The sequence below is a fragment of the Armigeres subalbatus genome, chromosome 3 (genome assembly GCF_024139115.2).
Source record: "Armigeres subalbatus isolate Guangzhou_Male chromosome 3, GZ_Asu_2, whole genome shotgun sequence".
Classification (NCBI taxonomy): Eukaryota; Metazoa; Arthropoda; class Insecta; order Diptera; family Culicidae; genus Armigeres; species Armigeres subalbatus.
The window spans coordinates 329,993,883-330,014,239 of NC_085141.1; the positions used below are offsets into that span (position 1 = coordinate 329,993,883).

General features: G+C 39.8%; 2 protein-coding genes across 15 annotated transcripts in view; both read right to left on the reverse strand.

Moving 5' to 3' along the window:
* Window positions 1-13,219, reverse strand: part of LOC134225629 (sodium channel protein para) — a 499,821-nt gene extending 486,602 nt beyond the window's left edge. For all 14 annotated transcript variants that reach the window (XM_062705853.1, XM_062705850.1, XM_062705847.1 and 11 more), the window contains exons 1-2: window positions 12,804-13,219; window positions 11,684-12,146 (exon numbers count right to left, since the gene is read on the reverse strand). The gene's annotated coding sequence lies outside the window, so the exon portion shown is untranslated. The remainder of the gene's footprint in view (window positions 1-11,683; window positions 12,147-12,803) is intronic.
* The window catches only part of LOC134222725 (uncharacterized protein K02A2.6-like), a 32,128-nt gene extending 11,986 nt beyond the window's left edge, over window positions 1-20,142 (reverse strand). Inside the window, exons 1-2 of the mRNA XM_062701888.1 lie at window positions 19,612-20,142; window positions 17,411-19,376 (exon numbers count right to left, since the gene is read on the reverse strand). Of these exons, the coding sequence (XP_062557872.1) occupies window positions 17,411-18,535 (1,125 nt within the window). The 5' untranslated portion in view covers window positions 18,536-19,376; window positions 19,612-20,142. The remainder of the gene's footprint in view (window positions 1-17,410; window positions 19,377-19,611) is intronic.
* Between the last annotated feature and the right edge of the window lie 215 nt (window positions 20,143-20,357).

Below are 20,357 nucleotides of genomic sequence, written 5' to 3' on the forward strand. Positions count from 1 at the left end.
TTATCACATTGTACTGTCTGAAATGAATTTCTTTACTGATGAAAAATAACAAATTTTATGTTGCGTTGGCAACGAAGACTTAGACGAAAATTTCAGTTCATTGTCTGGAAGCAGGTAATGTCAAACTTTTTATATTGTGCCCTATTGTGCCTTGCAATAAAATGACAACTTTCGTGATCATTTTCCAAGGCATCCACAGATGTGTAAAATTTATCCGCAGTACAAATAGCACGTGCTATCAAAGCATTCACCGACACAATCCAACACGCAGACAATTTTTAGAAAATATCAAAGTTTTCTGGAGGTATGTTTTTCTTAGGCGATTAAAAATTAGCGGAGGAGTAGATTTTTATATGCGGGGTACAACAACATCCCCAGTCAACACAAGATCGTATATAATGTCACATAAGATGCTAAAGTGGAGGCAATATAGGTACTTCCCCATACAATATGTACGTTTATCACCTCCCTCTTATGTTGTGTCATGCACGATTTTGTGTTGACTGGGTCCGCCATTAAGGCGAGCGTGGAAAGCTGGATACAAGTGCGAGAGTTCTCAGTGAGCCCATGAGAGGTTCAAAGTTTCAATTCATGATATTTCGCAATTATTTGGACTTCTTGGAATTTTAGACTAACTTCCATCAGGAAGCGCAACAGTGCCATACCATGCGTCTCCATCTGCCTCTGGGGTATTAGTTTCATTTTTTAGTTTCATCATTATTGATCAACATCTATTGCTCAAAGTAGGATTGGGCTAATTGTGAGAACAGTATTGTTGAAATCGCTGTTTTACTGCCTAACGTCCACCCAGGAACGGCTCGGGTAGTAGCATGATGACTAATTTTACCAAGACAGCCTGCCACGAGATTTATAGTAAGATGGAAAATGGAAAAGTAGCAATGACAGAAAAGTATTCATTTTTTCTTTGGATGTCGAATAATCGACCCATTTTGATCCAACCATTTTTGTCCAGCCAAAGAACTGCATAGCCAGATTATTTTTCGATTCCAACTGCGATTTAAACAACGCACGTTTGCCAACGATGCATAAACTTCGCAGCCTCCCACGGAATGGTAGTCTGAAGCACCTTCTTTCCCCGCAAAAATATCCACAAGGCCACATGGAGATCACCTAACCAAGAAACGGAAAACCAAATCGACCACGTTCTAATCGATGGTAAATTCTTCTCCGACATCACGAACGTCCGCACTTACCGCAGTGCGAATATTGAATCCGACCACTACCTCGTTGCAGTATGCCTGCGCTCAAAACTCTCGACGGTGAACAACACGCGTCGAAGTCGGACGCCGCAGCTTAACATTGGGCGGCTACAAAACGGTAGACTAGCCCAAGAATACGCGCAGCAGCTGGAAGTGGCACTCCCAACGAAAGAGCAGCTAGGCGCAGCGTCTCTTGAAGATGGCTGAAGAGATATTCGATCCGCCATTGGTAGCACCGCAACCGCTGCACTTGGCACGGTGCCCCCGGATCAGAGAAACGACTGGTATGACGACGAATGTGAGCAGTTAGTAGAAGAGAAGAATGCAGCATGGGCTAGATTGCTACAACACCGCACGAGGGCGAACGAGGCACGATATAAACAGCCGCGGAACAGACAAAACTCGATTTTCCGGAGGGAAAAGCGTCAGCAGGAAGATCGAGACCGTGAAGAGACGGAGCAACTGTACCGCGTTAATAACACACGAAAGTTCTATGAGAAGTTAAACCGTTCACGTAAGGGCCACGTGCCACAGCCTGATATGTGTAAGGACATAAACGGGAACCTTCTTACGAACGATCGTGAGGTGATCCAAAGGTGGAAGCAGCACTACGAAGAACACCTGAATCGCGATGTGGCAGACGAAGATGGCGGTATGGTGATGGACCTGGGGGAACGCGCGCAGGACATAATTCTACCGGCTCCGGATCTCCAGGAAATCCAGGAGGAGATTGGCCGGCTGAAGAACAACAAAGCCCCTGGGGTTGACCAACTACCAGGAGAGCTATTTAAACACGGTGGTGAGGCACTGGCTAGAGCGCTGCACTGGGTCATTACCAAGATTTGGGAGGAGGAAGTTTTGCCGCAGGAGTGGATGGAAGGTGTCGTGTGTCCCATCTACAAAAAGGGCGATAAGCTGGATTGTAGCAACTACCGCGCAATCACATTGCTGAACGCCGCCTACAAGGTACTCTCCCAAATTTTATGCCGTCGACTAGCACCAATTCCAAGGGAGTTCGAGGGGCAGTACCAGACGGGTTTTATGGGCGAACGCTCCACCACGGACCAGGTGTTCGCCATTCGCCAAGTACTGCAGAAATGCCGCGAATACAACGTGCCCACACATCATCTATTCATCGACTTCAAAGCCGCATATGATACAATCGATCGGGACCAGCTATGGCAGCTAATGAACGAAAACGGATTTCCGGATAAACTGACACGGTTGATCAAAGCGACGATGGATCGGGTGATGTGCGTAGTTCGAGTTTCAGGGGCATTCTCGAGTCCCTTTGAAACCCGCAGAGGGTTACGGCAAGATGATGGTCTTTCGTGTCTGCTATTCAACATCGCTTTGGAAGGGGTAATACGAAGAGCAGGGATTAACACGAGTGGTACAATTTTCAATAAGTCCGTCCAGCTATTTGGCTTCGCCGACGACATAGATATTATGGCACGTAACTTTGAGAAGATGGAGGAAGCCTACATCAGACTGAAGAGGGATGCCAAGCGGATCGGAATAGTCATCAACACGTCGAAGACGAAGTACATGATAGGAAGAGGTTCAAGAGAAGACAATGTGAGCCACCCACCGCGAGTTTGCATCGGTGGTGACGAAATCGAGGTGGTAGAAGAATTTGTGTACTTGGGCTCACTGGTGACTGCCGAAAATGATACCAGCAGACAAATTCGGAGACGCATAGTGGCTGGAAATCGTACATACTTTGGACTCCGCAAGACGCTCCGATCGAATAGAGTTCGCCGCCGTACCACCGTACAAGCTACAAAACGCTCATTAGACCGGTAGTCCTCTACGGACACGAGACCTGGACGATGCTCGTGGAGGACCAACGCGCACTCGGAGTTTTCGAAAGGAAAGTGCTGCGTACCATCTAGAGTGGGGTGCAGATGGCGGACGGTACGTGGAGGAGGCGAATGAACCACGAGTTGCATCAGCTGTTGGGAGAACCATCCAACGTTCACACCCCGAAAATCGGACGACTGCGGTGGGCCGGGCACGTAGCCAGAATGTCGGACAATTACCCGGTGAAAATGGTTCTCGACAACGATCCGACGGGCACAAGAAGGCGAGGTGCGCAGCGGGCAAGGTGGATCGATCAGGTGGAAGATGACTTGCGGACCCTCCGTAGACTGCGTGGTTGGCGACGTGTAGCCATGGACCGAGCCGAATGGAGAAGACTCTTATATACCGCACAGGCCACTTCGGCCTTAGTCTGAATAAATAAAAATAATAACGTTTGGGTAAGAAGCAGGAACCCATACCACAACCCTTTGCATTACCTTCTGCATATCAATGTGATGTTACAGTACAAGGCATTTTGCGAATAATCAATTACATATTTTTCAAAAAATATTTCCCCCCATTATTGTTGTTTCATAACTTAGAGCTCTTTACCTAAAAACCGGGTTTTCCCGGTAGGTTTTTCAAATTTTTCCCGGAAAAAATAAAAAGTGTCTTATAAGGTTTTGAGCACTTTAGTCCATATTATGTAAACAATGTATTCTATTTAAACGAAAGGAATGTTTTCAAATGTACAACATCACCTGGAAATCTGCATAAATTGCAGGAAGTTTCCAAGAAATTCCATAAATTCGTCTAGACTTCACAAAAGTTGCTGAAAATATGAAATCAGTCTTTAAGAATTTTCGAAACTATGTCAGAATATTCAAAAAGCAATAAGGATGGCTGATAGAATTTAGGAAAATTATTCAAAACTCCTACAACAGACATTGAAATAGTGGTCAAACTAAGATCAAACCGTTCGACAGGTTTATTTGAGCTAAAAGAGATATTTTTTGTATGCTAGATTACTAAAAACATCCTCTTAACAACTAATAAAACTGTTCTGTTTCTTATAACGGAATTCTTGATTTCGGCGTCCCTGAGGACTGGCGCTCTTGGCGGGATCCAACGCGGTCAACCGCACGCTACGCAACAAAATGACATCTTTTGTGATCATTTTCCAAGGCTCTCATAGATGTGAAAAATTTCTCCGCAGTACAAAAAGCACGTGCTATCAAAGCATTCAATCCACCACGTGGCGGCCAAATTTTGAAAAATATCAAAGTAGCTTTTTTTCTGCAGGTATGTTTTTCTTAGGGCACTATCTGGCGCTTATTTTTCGTTGCGATTAAAAATAAGCGAAGGAGTAGATTTTTTATGCGTGGTACAATACATTTATGAAATAAAAGAGCAGATGCCTTTCGAAGGAAAAGCAGGCATGGAAAAACATTGCATCGAAGAACATTAGTAGGCCATCTTAGAACGTCGGGCAAGTTGGGAAAACGTCGTGGAGATAGCAAAACGCAATAGGGGAACAGGTGGTAAAATGAACACGTTAAGGACTTGCGTTGAATTCAATCATAAAATGAGGATAATTTGCTAGTTTTACCACTTGGTTCAGCAATTTAACTCATATTCATATTGCACCGAACATTTTTTTCGCTAATAAAATTTTTTTTATATAGTTTTTCATCGAAATAAAAAACATCGAAATTTCGTATGTACAAAAATAGTGCGGGTAAAATGAACACTGCCTGGTGGTAAAATGAACATCGCTTCTTAAACCCTTTTGAAACATTTAATTTTCTTTTTTTACTCTGGCACTGTATATACAACTAATTGAGATTACGAGAGCCTTTTGAAAAATCTGGTATAACTTTTGAAAAGCTCTTAATTATCAAAATAATAAAAAGAAGGAAAAAAGTTTTAAAATATCAATTATTTTTTAATTAAATTTACATATTCAAAGTTTTTTCTTGGTTATTTGATATGGTTTGTTTCTTGAACTTCCGCTTCACAATCGCACAACTTTTATCATAAATTTGTGAAAGTGTTCATTTTACCCCCATACGTGCCTTGTAATAAATAACTCTTCCTCTAACTATGCAAACCAATAATTTTACTATTTACCCCTGCAACATCTTTGTGAAGGTTGTCCTATTTGCCGCTGTGGTTAGAACAGGTTTGAATCAATGTTATTATGAATTTATTGAGAATTAAAGCTTGCGGAAAAATAGTTAAAAATTACATCAGACCCTATTTTTACGGCCTCGTTTGATATTTTGGATAGTAATAGGTATTCGTTCGGTCTCAAAACCAAAATATTAGCTCAAGTACCTTATTTTATTTCGAGGAAAACGTGTGCATGATAAACATACGCCTAAATAGTGTTTTAATATAAATATAGCCAACTGTTCATTTTACCACCTCTTCCCTATATGCAATTTAGATAGATAAAATGACGTATGCATACACCAAAACAATTGATAAATATTTGAGTTTCCTGATTTATTCGTGGTTCAAGCAAAAAATAGAACTGAGCGTTATACCAGTTTTAAGTTTCTGACAGTTGACTGGTATAAAAAATTAATCTAGAACAGCTGCTGGGAAAATGAATGTTTGAGATTCATATTCAAAATGACATATTTTCAAGTGATTACTTGCCAGAACAGACGAAAAAAAGCAGGGCCAGCGATGGCCAATACTTTCATCATTCAGTTTCAAACTTTTTTTTATAATGAAGCTGAATTTTCAATCACCTAGGGGTGATTCAACGATGACGTCCACTACTTTTTTAGATTTCTAGACCCCCCCCTATGTCACGCTTTTTTGTATACCTAGTATATATACTGTCACAAAATATTAGACCCCCTCCCCGCCCTAAAACCTGTGACATCATAACTGGAGGACCCCCTATTGAAATTTACAATATTGAATATGGATTTTATTCAGCGGCGCAGCCAAAAATTTTAAACTATGTAAAGTTTAATATTGGTTGAAATTTATTTCGAAACTCCGCGGAATGCCGTTTAGTTTCGTTAAAACATTGTTTACCCGGGCGAATTTTTTGTAATTAAACGAAACGAAACAAAATCAGAAAACCAGATTTCGAAATATCGCATATCCTTACAATTAGTCATTGAAAATCGTACCGATTTTCTGTCAAAATCTTACCGGTTGCTGATTGGGTGAAAATGACAATCGATTACTTTGTAAGCACTGGCCACCAACTCGTCGAACCAACTGACTGAGGAAACAACAAGGCAGTCGCCAATCAATTGTCACATCTTATCCTAGATTTGGACGAAGAGTCATTTGGTCAAAGTGTACATTAGTCCGAATAGTTCCTCTGGCTGAAAAAAAAGCCGAAAATTCCATTCGGCCAAAATTATCGTTTGGCAGAAAGGGCCATTTGGCCGAAACGGACATTGACCCAAAAGTATCGTTCGGCTGAACTGCCCAATTGGTTACTTCCTCGCTTTCTGCATCGCGTTTGAATTTTCTGTAGGAATAATAATGAAAAAACGTATATTTTTCCATTTTTACTCCTAGACTCAGTTCAATGTAAACTGTTAGTGTTAGCAGTGTTAGTAAACCAAGTGACACATTGCGTTAAAGTAAAACTCAAAGAATGCCGAAGAACTTTGCTGAAAAAGGAACGTTGCTGGAATGTCTTCAAAAACAGTTATAACGCTTTGAAGCTTGCTTGTTCAAACCAAATGCAACAAATCGTTTATTCTGCCAGCACTGTCGTACTTTTGAATTAACTCTCAAACCATATGCAAAAAATCGGCCAGGACTGCGCCAATAACTTAACTAAAAGTTATTTTAAAATTATTAATCCTCTAGGGCTGGGGAACTAATTGGAGTTATTTGGAATCACTTACGGATGATCGGCGGTGTCATCGGGATTTCAGGAAGCCATAGCACATACGTACCTACCGTTTATGATTTGGCGACGCTTCTCGTTTTTTTCCTTGTAGTTCTTCTGGAAGTCTATATCCCGAGATGCAGTCTAAATACATTATCTTCAGCGCATCGACTGACTCATCGTTGCTTCCTCATCAAACCTTGTTCAGTACGGATGGATCATATATGCCCAGCATTTTAGATTGGATGTGAACAATCACAGAAGAGAGGTAAGTCCCCACTTTCTTCAGCAAAAACGTTCATCAGGATGTCGGCTTCACAGGAAAAATATCGGAGGTCAAGTTTGACTATACACTGAAGACCCAGATATCCAAAACCTCGGGAAGATTTCGCTTCTGAGAGCATGCAGATGAATCTGAAATGTTTGGATCCTATACCACATTGTTTGATAATTATAAATACTTCATCTTGATCGTTGAGACAGTGATCAATTTTCAGGAATACGAGATGCTCAAGGCTCTCCAAAACGTTCTCAAGTTCAACCCAAGTTATATACCAGATCAACCAAGGCTTATGCAATGTTCTCATCGTCGGACCCAATCTGGTCCAATCGATACATGCGCATCATGTAAACCTAATTTTCTTCGATACGAGATGTTCAAGGTGTAGTATATATTCCTGGCACTGAATTATTGACAAATAAAATGTTAATTGAGTTCAGTTCAAGGTGTGAAGCCGTTTGAAGTGACTGAGTGTTTTCGGTTACGACACAAGGTACTCGTAAACGTTCTCGAGTTCAACCCAAATTATGAACCGTGTCAACCGAGGCTTTTGTAATGTCGTCAACATCGATATGTACACAACCTGATTCCATAAGCAAACCCAATTTTCTTGAATACAAGATGATCAAAGTACGCCAAAACGTTTTCAAGTTCAACACAAAGTATCTACCACATCAATCAAGGCTTTTGCAATATTCTTATCTTCAACATATATCCAATCCGGTCCTCTAGTCTTATGCGCATATTGTAAACCCCATTTTCTTGAATACGAGGTGTTCATGGTACTACAAAACGTTTTCGAGTTCAGTTCAAAGTATCTATTAGATCAATCATAACGTTTGCGATGTCCTCTACCTCAGCATGTACCCAATCCATTTCAAAAAGCATGTGATCCGATTTCCATGAACATAAGATGTCCAAGGTCCTCCAAAATGGTCTTAAGTTAAAATTGAGATATCTACCAGTTGCACATTAGCTAAGGAGGTGTTTGTGTTGAGCAATGTCTATTCGAATGTGGCAGCGGACTTTATTTTGTTGGGGCATAGAGTCACTGCGTTTACGGACTTGGATGATTACATCAGAGAATACGAAAACCAGGTAACGGCTAAGACAAGTTATGTGACATCCCATCGGCTCAATGGACCAGCTGGGATGTCCAACAATGCACGAATACATCGTTCAGGACTTGGTTGATCGGGTAGATCGCATGTTTGAAATCCAGGACGTTTTGGAGGACCAAACAGGCCTATACTAGCTTGTCAAGGTAATGAGTGAAATCCTATCGGTTCAATGGACAATGTTAAACGATGCATGGATACATCGTTCAGGACTTGGTTGACCGGATAGATCACATGTTCTGAACTCCAGGTCGAAGATCCTGAAATAGTTTATTCGAAACTCGTTTAATTTATGTCTTTATGATCATATTTTTGGACACATATTTCAGCTTAGGATACTTTGTTTCTAGACACATTTCCTTATACATTCGAGGATATGTATTCCATAACAGTCTGGACGGCCTAGGACATCCGAAAAAAATATTTCAACACTGTTTTAGTTATATTTATACTAGTAAATAAGTAAAAAAGTCGTTCTGAAAGGGCTAAGCTGTGAACGGGTGGGCTTCTGAAGCATTTTCTGTTTCCATTATGAGATTATGACGTTTGACTTCCAAATCGGGAATGCCAAAACACTTTGGATCAGCAGAAAATAGTCCAAATCAGTTCAACTGGATGCTACGCGAGCACAGTAAACAGCCGGTTGATTAAGTGAACATATACGTTTTCGTTACACCTGAAGTACTAGAAAAACTGTAAGGATTATTCCCAACAAACATTCACTAGTTGAACTAACATCAGTGTGATGATTTAATTCAGCGCTGTGTTGAATAATGCCTGTACTATTTCTTATCACAACTTCTGTTCAAGCTTTGTTCACACAATTTTGGCGAAGTTATACAACTACAACATCTCATTTTGAAAAACAACTTTATTAACTGATTCGTTAAACCTTTAATAAGCATTTTACTAAGCCTCAATTCAGCTACATGTGAATTCTTCGAAAATAATAACGCATAGAAGGTAACATCAGTAAGATCTCCAATGAACGTATTTTGAAGCAATTGCAATTTTTATATATGTAATCATTTTAAAATTTTCCTAAATCGGGTCTCGAACTGCTGTCATTTGATCATCCGCCGGTAACGTTGTCATCCGAGCCATCCTTGTTTTGTTAGATATGGCTCACTCAGTGCATAACATAAATAATCTTATTGCTGAATATGAATCATAATTGGACTCTTACAGTTTGTTAATAACTGTACAAGATTTTTATTTCAACCATTGTTCAGCCAGTCATAACCATCGCACACTAGGAAAAATACGTAAAAATAATATCGATAAACGATAAAATAAAATCCGTCCCTAATGCTATTTATGGATTTATGAAAATAAAATCAATGTATATTCGGCCTTCCTCAGAATCTCTTGATAATCGGTTGCGATATGATCGTCAAAGGCTAAGATTATTCCAATTTCGCAGCAATAACGATCAACATCCATGCGATAATATTGGGATTCCACACATCAAAGATTCAATAATCTTCCGATATGTCCGGCTTTTAGTAAATTTAGTTTCACATGAATGCATGATTTTTTTATTGCTCCAGCAGTTTCGTTCGTTATAATCTCCGACAGTTTAATAAATCACGAAAATAAAAAGCATGTCTTGAAAATAAATCATTATTTTTCTATAAATTTAAAGATCTAGAATCCAGATTTTCTCTCAAACTGAAAAAGCATGTTTTTTCCCACTGTCCGATAGATCAGATAAATGCAAGGATAAATGTGAAATCCAATGGTTAAGAAGGACAAAGGTAAAGAAGGATGTCTAATGCCTGGCTTATTAACTTACTATTCAAACTCAATTCGACCACCCTTTCAGAGCATCACATCATAGTCGAACAGAGAACTTTAAAAATCATTAGTTCAGTACATTGTTAAACTTCCCCAATGTGCTGAAATGTGATTAAACGAAAACGTAAGTTCGATTTCAAATAAAGGTAGTAAACAAATAAAAAGGCCATGTCGAATATTAGTTAGATTAAATACTGAAATGAAATCTGTCTAGCAAATTATTCAGCATCCATTTTATTCAGCTACAAAGATCACAAATAAACAATAACTCAACCTAGATGCTTGTTTGTAGCTTGTCGTTGTTTGTTGGGTTGGAAGCCTTTAAGAATAAATATGAATACTTTTTGAAATACCGTTGGTAAAAAAAATCTTGAAAGGATTCTTGGAAGTTTATCAAAACGGATTAACAATGAAACATCGTAATTCATTCTTTTTTCTCTATGGACCATTATAGGTTGTTTGTTCGTATGCCCAATTATCACATCACGACTAAAGCCATCAAGATGTATCAATGATTTATTGAATGTGCACCCTTTTTCTTGATTGTCCTATGTTCTAGTGTTCTAAAGAGCATTTCCTCAACAACCCTTATCCCATGAACCATGCCATGTAGCCCTGATGCTAACCCTCTTCAAAAAATCACAGACTACATGGGGCCGATATTCGTTTTCACCATCGAAAACAAGTGAACGATGACGGACACTCAATGAAGGTGCCGATAATCGAGTTTCGGCAGCCGCACGGTGCAGGTATCGGCGGTAATCCGTTATTTTCGGCATTTTTCCTGTTAATCGGGATGTCATTAATCAAATTTTTTGATTAGTGGAAACACAGGGCGAGTGGGGTAAATGGGCGACTTCCCCAAAGCAGAGCGGCGATGACAAAAGCTGAATGTCAATTTTTGCCGTACGATGGAGAGCGAACGATTGGCGAGCGCGAGGGAGAGTTCTCTCGCTCAAAGTGGACTTCGTCTGGTGCTGGTGAAAAAATGAAACTGTCAGTGATTACACACGCTCAAATAGAACTTGAGGTACTCGGCAACTTTGCATCAGACATTCTTTGAGGCACTGTTTTTGTTGAATCAACATAAACGATTTTGAAGTAAAAACTAACAATGAAATAATATTTTGATCAATGTTAAAATAAGTATTAATATTAGGAGTTGAAATTCAATTCACAGCCAGCAGCATTTAGTTCTATTCAACCGTGTATATGGTGCGGAAGCGATGAGAGAATGAAAGAGAGTGAGTTATGAGCTTACAAAAGCTTACACTCATGCAACCCTCTCACTGGTTTCGCAGAATGGATTGCTCGTGTATGAATGGTTGGAAAAATCAATAATTTTCGAGAACAAAAAGGATGTCCATTTTATGAGGACTTTGTCAGGAAAATTAGAAAATTGAAACTCCTCCAGCTTCAGTTTTCCTGATAGATGATGAGAAACCAAACGAAGCAAAAGCTTTTTAAGCAGATCTGATGAAAGATTTGAGTTTCCACCCAAGCAAACTTGAAAGCAGGTGTCATCAGAGGGCATATTTTTCGGTTGAAAAAGCTTATGTAAAATAAAGGTAGCAAAAGTTTAACTGCACATTACCGTTGTTGGACTTTGTTGCTGGAACTCCGTTGACAAATGATGAAAAAACTGGACCCAAGGTCTGTTCTTTTTTCTTCTCTCTGTTGGTTGAAGGTTTTCTAAACAGGGGCGGGTCAACACACACACGCAGTGTATCCAGAACAATTTACTAACTCACTAGAAACAAATCTAACACTTTTCCGGAAAGCATCGGCGAACACTCTTGTGGAAAAAATGGACAAATTTTTCTTCCCTTCGCGATTGCTTCTTTCTTTTCTTTATTTCCACTCGTCTTCTTCACATAAAACGACGCACTTTCCCTCGACGGCCACTGCAGTGTGTGTTTCCCAAATCCTTTTTTCAATAGTGATTCCCTTTTTCAAATCGACACACTCATCCGTTGCTCTGGGAAATTTCTGTACACATTGTGAAATATAACTATTTTTTTATTATTTTTCCTAAATAAGCTTCAAATATCTACAAACTGGAAGAAAATGCAAAATTTTAGATCAGGGAAAATAAGAATTCAGCAAACTCATGACAATACAGAACAGAAAACAGCTTTCTCTATCACTGTCATGGCATGATTTCGATTTTTTCTTCACGATTTTTCCACGCAATTTTCCTGTAAAGCGGCAACAACAGCAGCAGCAGCTGAAACAAAAGCATACTTCCAGGGGTATCCACTGGTGCCCCCTGGATGTCGTTTCCGTCTTCTTTCCGCTCCTCCTCTCTGCGCGCACGTTCCTTTGTAAAATTATATAAAAGCAGAGCCCTTTTTTTCCACTCGTTCGTCCTTTCGCCGTCGACAGATCACAAAGCGGGCAACCAAAATCGAAAATCAACTGAAACTGATCCTTTTGCGGTGGTTTTACCCCGAGACAGAAAGAATAAAACAAGCACAGGCAGCACAGGAAAACCTAATTTTCTTCGTCCGAGGTCGACAGGCTACAAAGCAGAAGCAGAGGCAGCGCACGGTAGCAGGAGAGTATCCTTTTCCCTAGGACTGAGGCAAGCTGATGTGAAAAAGAAGGCACAGGAAATTTGCCACCCTGGTGTGGCTAATCCGCAAATTTTCTCGCGTTGAAAACTGAAGCAAAAATCGAATAGCAGCCTTTTTTCTTCGTTTCGCGACACGCACGGCGCTCTAAATGGAGAATACTATGGATAAGTAGCAGGAAATCCGAGTCAATTTTCTCGACGATTGATCAGGGTTGGTTCCTGTTCTTCACACACTCGTTTTCTTCTATCAAAGCACCGTTCTGCTTCCACCTCTTAAACTCATCAATCGCGCATACACACACTTTTTTTCTCCGTGGAAAATCGTGGAACCAAGATTTTCTGTCCTAGGAAAATGGCTCAAGCTCCTATTTTCCACCGTCAGGATAATCACTTTTTCACTTGAAACAGTTCAAACTCGTTAGACTTCTTCCTCTTTGCTTGATCCGATATTTTCTGTCCACTGACTGTCTGCTTGGCTCACTACAAAAAATGGTTTTCTTGTATGGCGTAAGAACGTTTTAAGCCCGGCCCGTTCTCGTTCGTGGCTCGTTTGAACTGCAATCCGCAACGTCGAGAAACCGTTGCTCCTGCTGAAAAATCCTTCAATTTTCCTGGAGTTCTCCCATGAGTACCATTTCTTCACTCAGAGCATAGAATGTACGTTACTCACGCATACAACGACAACCCACCTGCTCGATGAGCGCCAGGAACGTCCTTCCCAGTGTGACACCGTCAATGAAAGACGTCAAATCGTAATTATCCCCAAGTCTAACACTTTCTATCATAAAATCACTTAGTTTATTGATTTCGTAATCTCATAAATTGTTCACGACGCACTTAAATGTCAATCTATCTAAGCACGGCCACCAGGGAAACTTCCAGTTGGCCCATGCCAATGGACAAAACACAGCCGAAGAGCGAAGCGCTGTTTCGAACTGACGTCGTTGGATGAACACCACAGACTGATCCTTGCACTTTCACTGGTCAGTACCATTTGGTCCTTCCTGCTGCGTGCCAGAAAGAGGGCAGTGCTTTACCACCCAACCACCCTCCATCACATTCAACGTGCTCCGAAAGCTCCAAACTGTGAGAGAGCATTTTGAGTGTGGTCATGTCCCTCAGCCACAACTTTTCGAGAGGGAAAGAACGAGCCGATGGATGGTGGAGGTGGAGTCGCATGGTGGATGTCATTATGACGGAATGAGTCATGGCCATGCTGGTTTTCGATGCGGGCAAGCTTTGCGTGAGAAGTGAGCGGTGCCTTGGTGAGAAAAGTCCGAGTTGGATGAACTGGCTCATGGCTCACGGGGAAACAGCGGGCGGTGCTGGCTTCTGTCAAATATCTGCTGAATTGCACTCTATGATAGTTGTGACAGTCAGATTTTTTCAATCAGTGTTGTGGCAGTCGGAAAACTATTGGGCAATCGTTGATCGAAACCTCAAAAAATTCAAATCGAATTGGCGTTCAGCATGAATTAAGTTTGATACAAAAGTTCGCACAACTCAACAATACGCATTTAGGAAGTCGTATGCCTAATCAAATAATTTGTCTATATTGTCTAGTCATAGAACTTGAGAAAAAAAAGAAGTCTGTTGCACTTAATTATGTTTGTCGGCTTCCTTCCCGACCGAGGATTATGTTCTGGGCACTAATATTCTTAACAATGTCACTCCCAACGTTACCTTTTAAAATAACCTCCAAAGATGAAACGGTTGGTACGGTTGTCCCCGTTTCTTCCTCCCATGAATTCAAAAGTCTTCGTTTATCATGTTATTCATTCCTAAATAACCTGATTGCCGGTGAGCTTCGAATTATCTCCCAATTTCTAGTCTGCATGGTAGGCCTGGCCGTCTCAATATTTGTGTCATATTTATGATATGCTGCAAATTTTAATGCTGACAAGAAAATGCTCGGTAATACAACCGACATTTCCAGGAGACTTTCATTACTACCTGTGCATGTGCTAAGACAAAACAAGACAAGACAAAATTTCACGTCAGTCAAAAAGCCGCTTGGTGTGGTTTGACAGAACCCCAGAAATCATGTATGGATATTTTTATGATTTTTAGTTAACTATAGAGAAACAGACCAACCTGGTGAAGAGCAAAACGAATGATAGAAGCTAAAAGGGTAACTGTGAAAGAGCCAATCTATAAAGCAGAGTTATTCGTTTGAGAGTTCAGAACAGACTGAGGAGTCTGGTTTATTTCGATTCGCTTTTAGCCCATTGGCTCTTCAGATTCGTTCAATGCAACGAAGACGTCAAATGACGTTTGACCTTGCGCTAGGGGTGCGCTAGTAAAATACAACAATTCTTCCCCTTCACAAAGTTTGTTTGTACAGAAATTGAAAATTATCAAAAGGAATATAATAAAAATTATGAAAAGCATTTCGAAATCAAATTCACTTTGACTAGAGTTAATCCAAGAATAAATCCGAAAACTTTAAGGTAATCAATAATAATAATCATCACTACGGTTCACTTTCTTCGTTCTTTTGGACCGTCGGAGTTCCTTTTGTTCACCCATCGAATCACGACGCTTCCGCTTCCTTCCTCCCTTCGGAGCCAGGTCCCGTCCATCGCCATTGGGCGGCTCAACGATAGGTATCCTCGGGCCGTCGTCATTCATCGTATTATCTAACTCCTCCCTGGTGATCAAAACATTAGGCCCTTGCCCAGATTCTCGCTTGTTACAGACTCTGATCTGCGTCCTGTGTGCCATTGCGTCCACGTTTCCAACGCATATCTGGAAGACATTACAAGAGTATTTTTTAATGAAAGTGGCTTTGACCCATCTTGCCTGATTATGTGGGTTGTGGTTTTTATACCACACTTCATCACCCGCTATCAATTTGTCAATAGCTTCCACTGAAGTCTTCGGAATATTTCCGCTGGTTTGTTCCGCTTCAACCTCATCATTTACATGAAAATCATTCAAATGTTTCTTATAATTATTCCTAGGATCAACTAAATCCAAAATAGTTTTCGGTTTGTATAAAAATATTCTTTCGGATGGAAAGTGCCCATCTTTGTTCAAGTTATTATTTCTAAAATTGAATAAAAATAGATTTATCTGGTCCTCCAAATCCAATTCCGATATTTCTGGATCCATTAGGAACTTCTTGAGGACTTCCTTTGTGGTTCTTACCAACCTCTCCGCTTGTCCATTACTCGACGGGTTATACGGAGGGCTTTTCATGACTTTTATTCCTTGCCTCTCAAGAAAATTTATAAAGGTCCAGGAGTTGAAAGGGGGACCATTGTCTGAAACCAAAACGTCTGGTAATCCAAACCGCGCAAAAAAAGCTACTAATTTTTTTAAAACCTTGTTACAGTCTGTACCTTGTTTCATCCACTCCACCTCAATCCATTTGGAAAAACTATCTACTACCAAAAGAAAAGTACTATGATTGTAAAAGAAGAAATCTATGTGGATTCTACTGAAAGGTCTCGTAGTCGGTGTCCATTTGGATAATTCCTTTGGCTTGTGTACTACTGCCATACTATTGCATGAATCACATTCTGTTACATATTTTTCAATATCGGAATTAATACCAAACCAAAAAACTGTATTCCGTGCTAATTGTTTCATCTTAATTATACCTGCATGATTAGCATGTAATGTTTTCAATATTTGCTTCTGGTAAACTTGTGGTATTACTACTCTGTTCATGAAAATTAGACAATCGTCAACCAATTCTAAATCTAAATGGTTTGAAAATACATCTGTTAAAGGTTTTTCCACTCTTTCCGGCCAGCCATTTAGCATGTACGTTATTACTTTTTTTAGAAATTCGTCTTTTCCGGTAGCAGCAGCAATTGATTTTGAATCAATAGGAATTTCCCTACTAAAGTTAATACTATTAACAGTACCTGTGTCCAAATCCTCAGGGACAACTTGCTGTAAAGGAAATCTTGAACAGAAATCTGCATTTCCTAATTTATGAGAGGGTCTGTAAATAATATCAAAGTTATATATTGCCAAATCTAATACAAATCTTTGTAGTCTTGTTACATAAATTGAATTTTTTCCCTCTTTCCCAAAAATTCCTACTAAAGGTTTATGATCGGTATAAACTGTGAAATGCTGACCGTAAAGGTATTTATGAAACTTTTTTATGGTACACACTAAGGCCAAAGCCTCCAAGTGGAGGATGGGGTACTTCTTTTGTGCCGAATTAAGGGAGAAGGATGTAAAACTAATTGGTTTTTCCACTTCTCCAACAACATGAGCTATTAAGCCCCCGAGACCGTAACTTGAAGCGTCTGAAATTACAACCATTGGCTTTGTTGGATCATAAAACTCCAGAAAATCTGTCCTCATGAGTAAATTTTTACTCTCCGTAAAGGCTTTTTGACATTTGTCATTCCATATAAATTTAACGTTATTTTTCAGCAAGCTGTACAATGGATGCAATTTTGACGATAAATTTGGTATAAATTTTTGATAGTAGTTTAACAAACCCAAATATGATTTCAATTCTGATTCATTTTTTGGTGCGTTGGCTTTTTCTATTGTTGAAATTTTGTCAGGGCAAGGCATGAACCCTTTTTCGCTTATAACATGTCCTAAATGTGTAAGCTGTTTTACGAAGAACTTACACTTTTCAAAATTAACCTTTATGTTAGCCTTTGCCAAACGTTCTAAGACTATTAATAGTTTGCCTTTGCATTCTTCAACGGTTTTTCCGGCTATCAAAACATCATCCAAATAGCAAGTAACATTATCAATTCCTTGTAGTACCTTATCCATTACTTGTTGAAAAATTGAGGCGCTTGAAGATGCTCCTTGAGGTAACCTGTTATATTTGTATAACCCTTTCATCGTATTTATGACAACAAACTTTTTTGACCTTTCTGTTAGCTCCAACTGAGTATAAGCACCTTCAAGATCCAGAGCACAAAAAAACTTGCAGTCAGCTAGATTTGCGAAAATATCCTGTGATGTAGGTAAAGGATATGTGTTAGGAACAATCACTTTGTTTAATGAAACCTTGCAATCAATAACTAAACGTATTTCGTTATTCTTTTTCATTACTATAATGATTGGCGAAGCCCACTCGCTGGTGTCAATAGGTGTGATAACTTTCTCATTCTCTAATTTGTCTAAATATGTAGCAACTTTATCCTTAAGTCTGTAAGGCACATCATACGCTTTTTTAAAAATAGGAATTTCATTTTTCAAAACTAGTTCTGCTTTAAAACCTTTTATAGGTGAAGAGAAATTTTTTTTAAATACATTCCCAAATTTATTTTTCAGTTCGTTAACAGCGGCTTCACCCGATTCATCTTTTATGCTATGAATTTGCAAGCAATTCGTAAAAAACTGTCTCCAATCCGGATAAAATATGTCCAGCCAAGTTCGGCCTAACAGTGGATGAAAGTCATTGTCACAATCAAGGACCAACAACTGCATTAACTTTTCTTTACCATTAAAATTTACTGAAACCATTGCCTCCCCTTCAATTTTTAATTTGTTTCCATTTACAACCATCAGTGGTTCACTATATTTCCGCAAAGGGTTTTCAAACTTCGACAAATATTGCCTTTTGCTTATAACAGACACAGACGCCCCACAATCAACTTCCATTTTCAAACATTTTCCATCAATTTCTACTTGCACCAAACAAGGGTTGTTTATCTTATTTATGGATGCTACCATCATGCATTCTAGATTACCTGAATCACTGTCCTCGGCTTCTTCATCGTCCCTTGTTCGCATCCTTTCCAACAGTTCGGAAATGTGCCGATCAGCCGATGGTCCTGGTCTGTATGAGTCGACTAAATTTACCGCATCTCGATGCAAGTTTTTCAGCTTAAAGCACTTCTTCCGAATATGTCCTTTTATTCCGCAATAGTTGCAGATCATCTGAGAATAGTCGGGTCGCACCCATTGTCGACGTCCATCTTGCAGTCTAGAAGTACCTGCCTCGCTTCCACGACCACGGCTTGTCTGCTGTCCTCTTCCAGATGATCTAAACCCTAGCCGGCTTTTCACCGGCCCCCTGTTGCTATTAGAGACACTATTGCTTTCAATGCCCTGGTAATTCCTTGAGAAATCGTAAACTTGGGATAGTCTACTCGCTGCAACCCCAGGTTGTTGAAAAGGTCTTGTATTTACTGCAGCTACTACATCAGAATGTCCCACATTTGGTTGGTTTGCCGTACCAGAATTTGCTCGGGCTACCTCCCACGTGGCAATTATCTTTTCAGCATTTGCCAAACTTGAATTTTCCTCACTCAAAAGCCGTAGCCTTAGCTGCTTGTCTCTAATGCCAGCAATTAAACGATCCAGAATGGCAACATGTTTAAAATTCTCAAACCCGCATAATTTAGCTTGTAATTTTAAATTCAAAACAAAATCTTCTGTACTTTAATGGGGATTTTGAACTCGTGTGCTAAATTCATACCTTTGTACTAAGTCTGGATCCGTTTTATCCAGGCGGTTTTTAAGCTTCGACACTATATCATCCAAAGATGCTTCCTCAAAATTTCCCGCCGGAAAAAGAAGTTTAATTTCGGCAAAAATCACCGGACCACTTATGGTGATGAAAAATGCCATTTTGTCTTCCTCCTTAACATTGTTCACTCGAAAAAAGTACTTTAGCCGTGTGAACCAGTCATTAAAAGATGTTCCCTTGCGGTATGGCTCCAGTGAAAATGCCACACTGGTACTCATTGTAGTTTCAATGTGAAAGAAAATATCAGAACTAAATAGAATATTGCCAATAAAACGATAAACAGAAATAAATATAAATCAAAGCAAAATAGCCGCACGATATATATAAAAAACAGTAGTTCAACGCAAATCAATTTGTTTTGTAATGTTTATATAATGAATGATGGCACAAAGAAATAAAAAACATAAAAAAAAACAATTTCAAAACTCACACACTTTTTGTTTTTCAGCAATATAATAAAACCAAGAAATTAAAAAAAACTCACCCAACCACTCAGGCCTGCTCAAACCTGGTCTAAAGCTGCAACGAATTCGTGTTGGAATCGTTTGAAACTGCGGACCACTCCTTCTGCTTTTATCCCGTTAGATACTGTACTGTGTTTGCCGAAACCTCGGCCGGAACCCTTTCAGCTGGCTGAATAATCGGGATGGACGGATTTTTCTCTAGCGGCCAAACAATGGACGGGGTCTGCGATCGAACAATGTACGGGATTATCTCCAGCGGTCAGATAATGCACGAGGTCCAGCAGTGATGAATTCAATCAGCATAGATTCAGTGTTGAGCGTTCGGTCAGCCGCTTTTAGGGGAAACAGGAACTGTTCTACACCTCCCACACTTGTTCACTATTCACGCAAAATACTTTTTTTTTTCTCGTCGCCACTTTTATGATTTTTAGTTAACTATAGAGAAACAGACCAACCTGGTGAAGAGCAAAACGAATGATAGAAGCTAAAAGGGTAACTGTGAAAGAGCCAATCTATAAAGCAGAGTTATTCGTTTGAGAGTTCAGAACAGACTGAGGAGTCTGGTTTATTTCGATTCGCTTTTAGCCCATTGGCTCTTCAGATTCGTTCAATGCAACGAAGACGTCAAATGACGTTTGACCTTGCGCTAGGGGTGCGCTAGTAAAATACAACAGATATATAAGAGACGTACAGTACATTTTGGACTAGAACAGCTTCCCTGGGAAGCTTACCAGACTGATCAAAGCAACGGTGGAAGGTGTGCAAA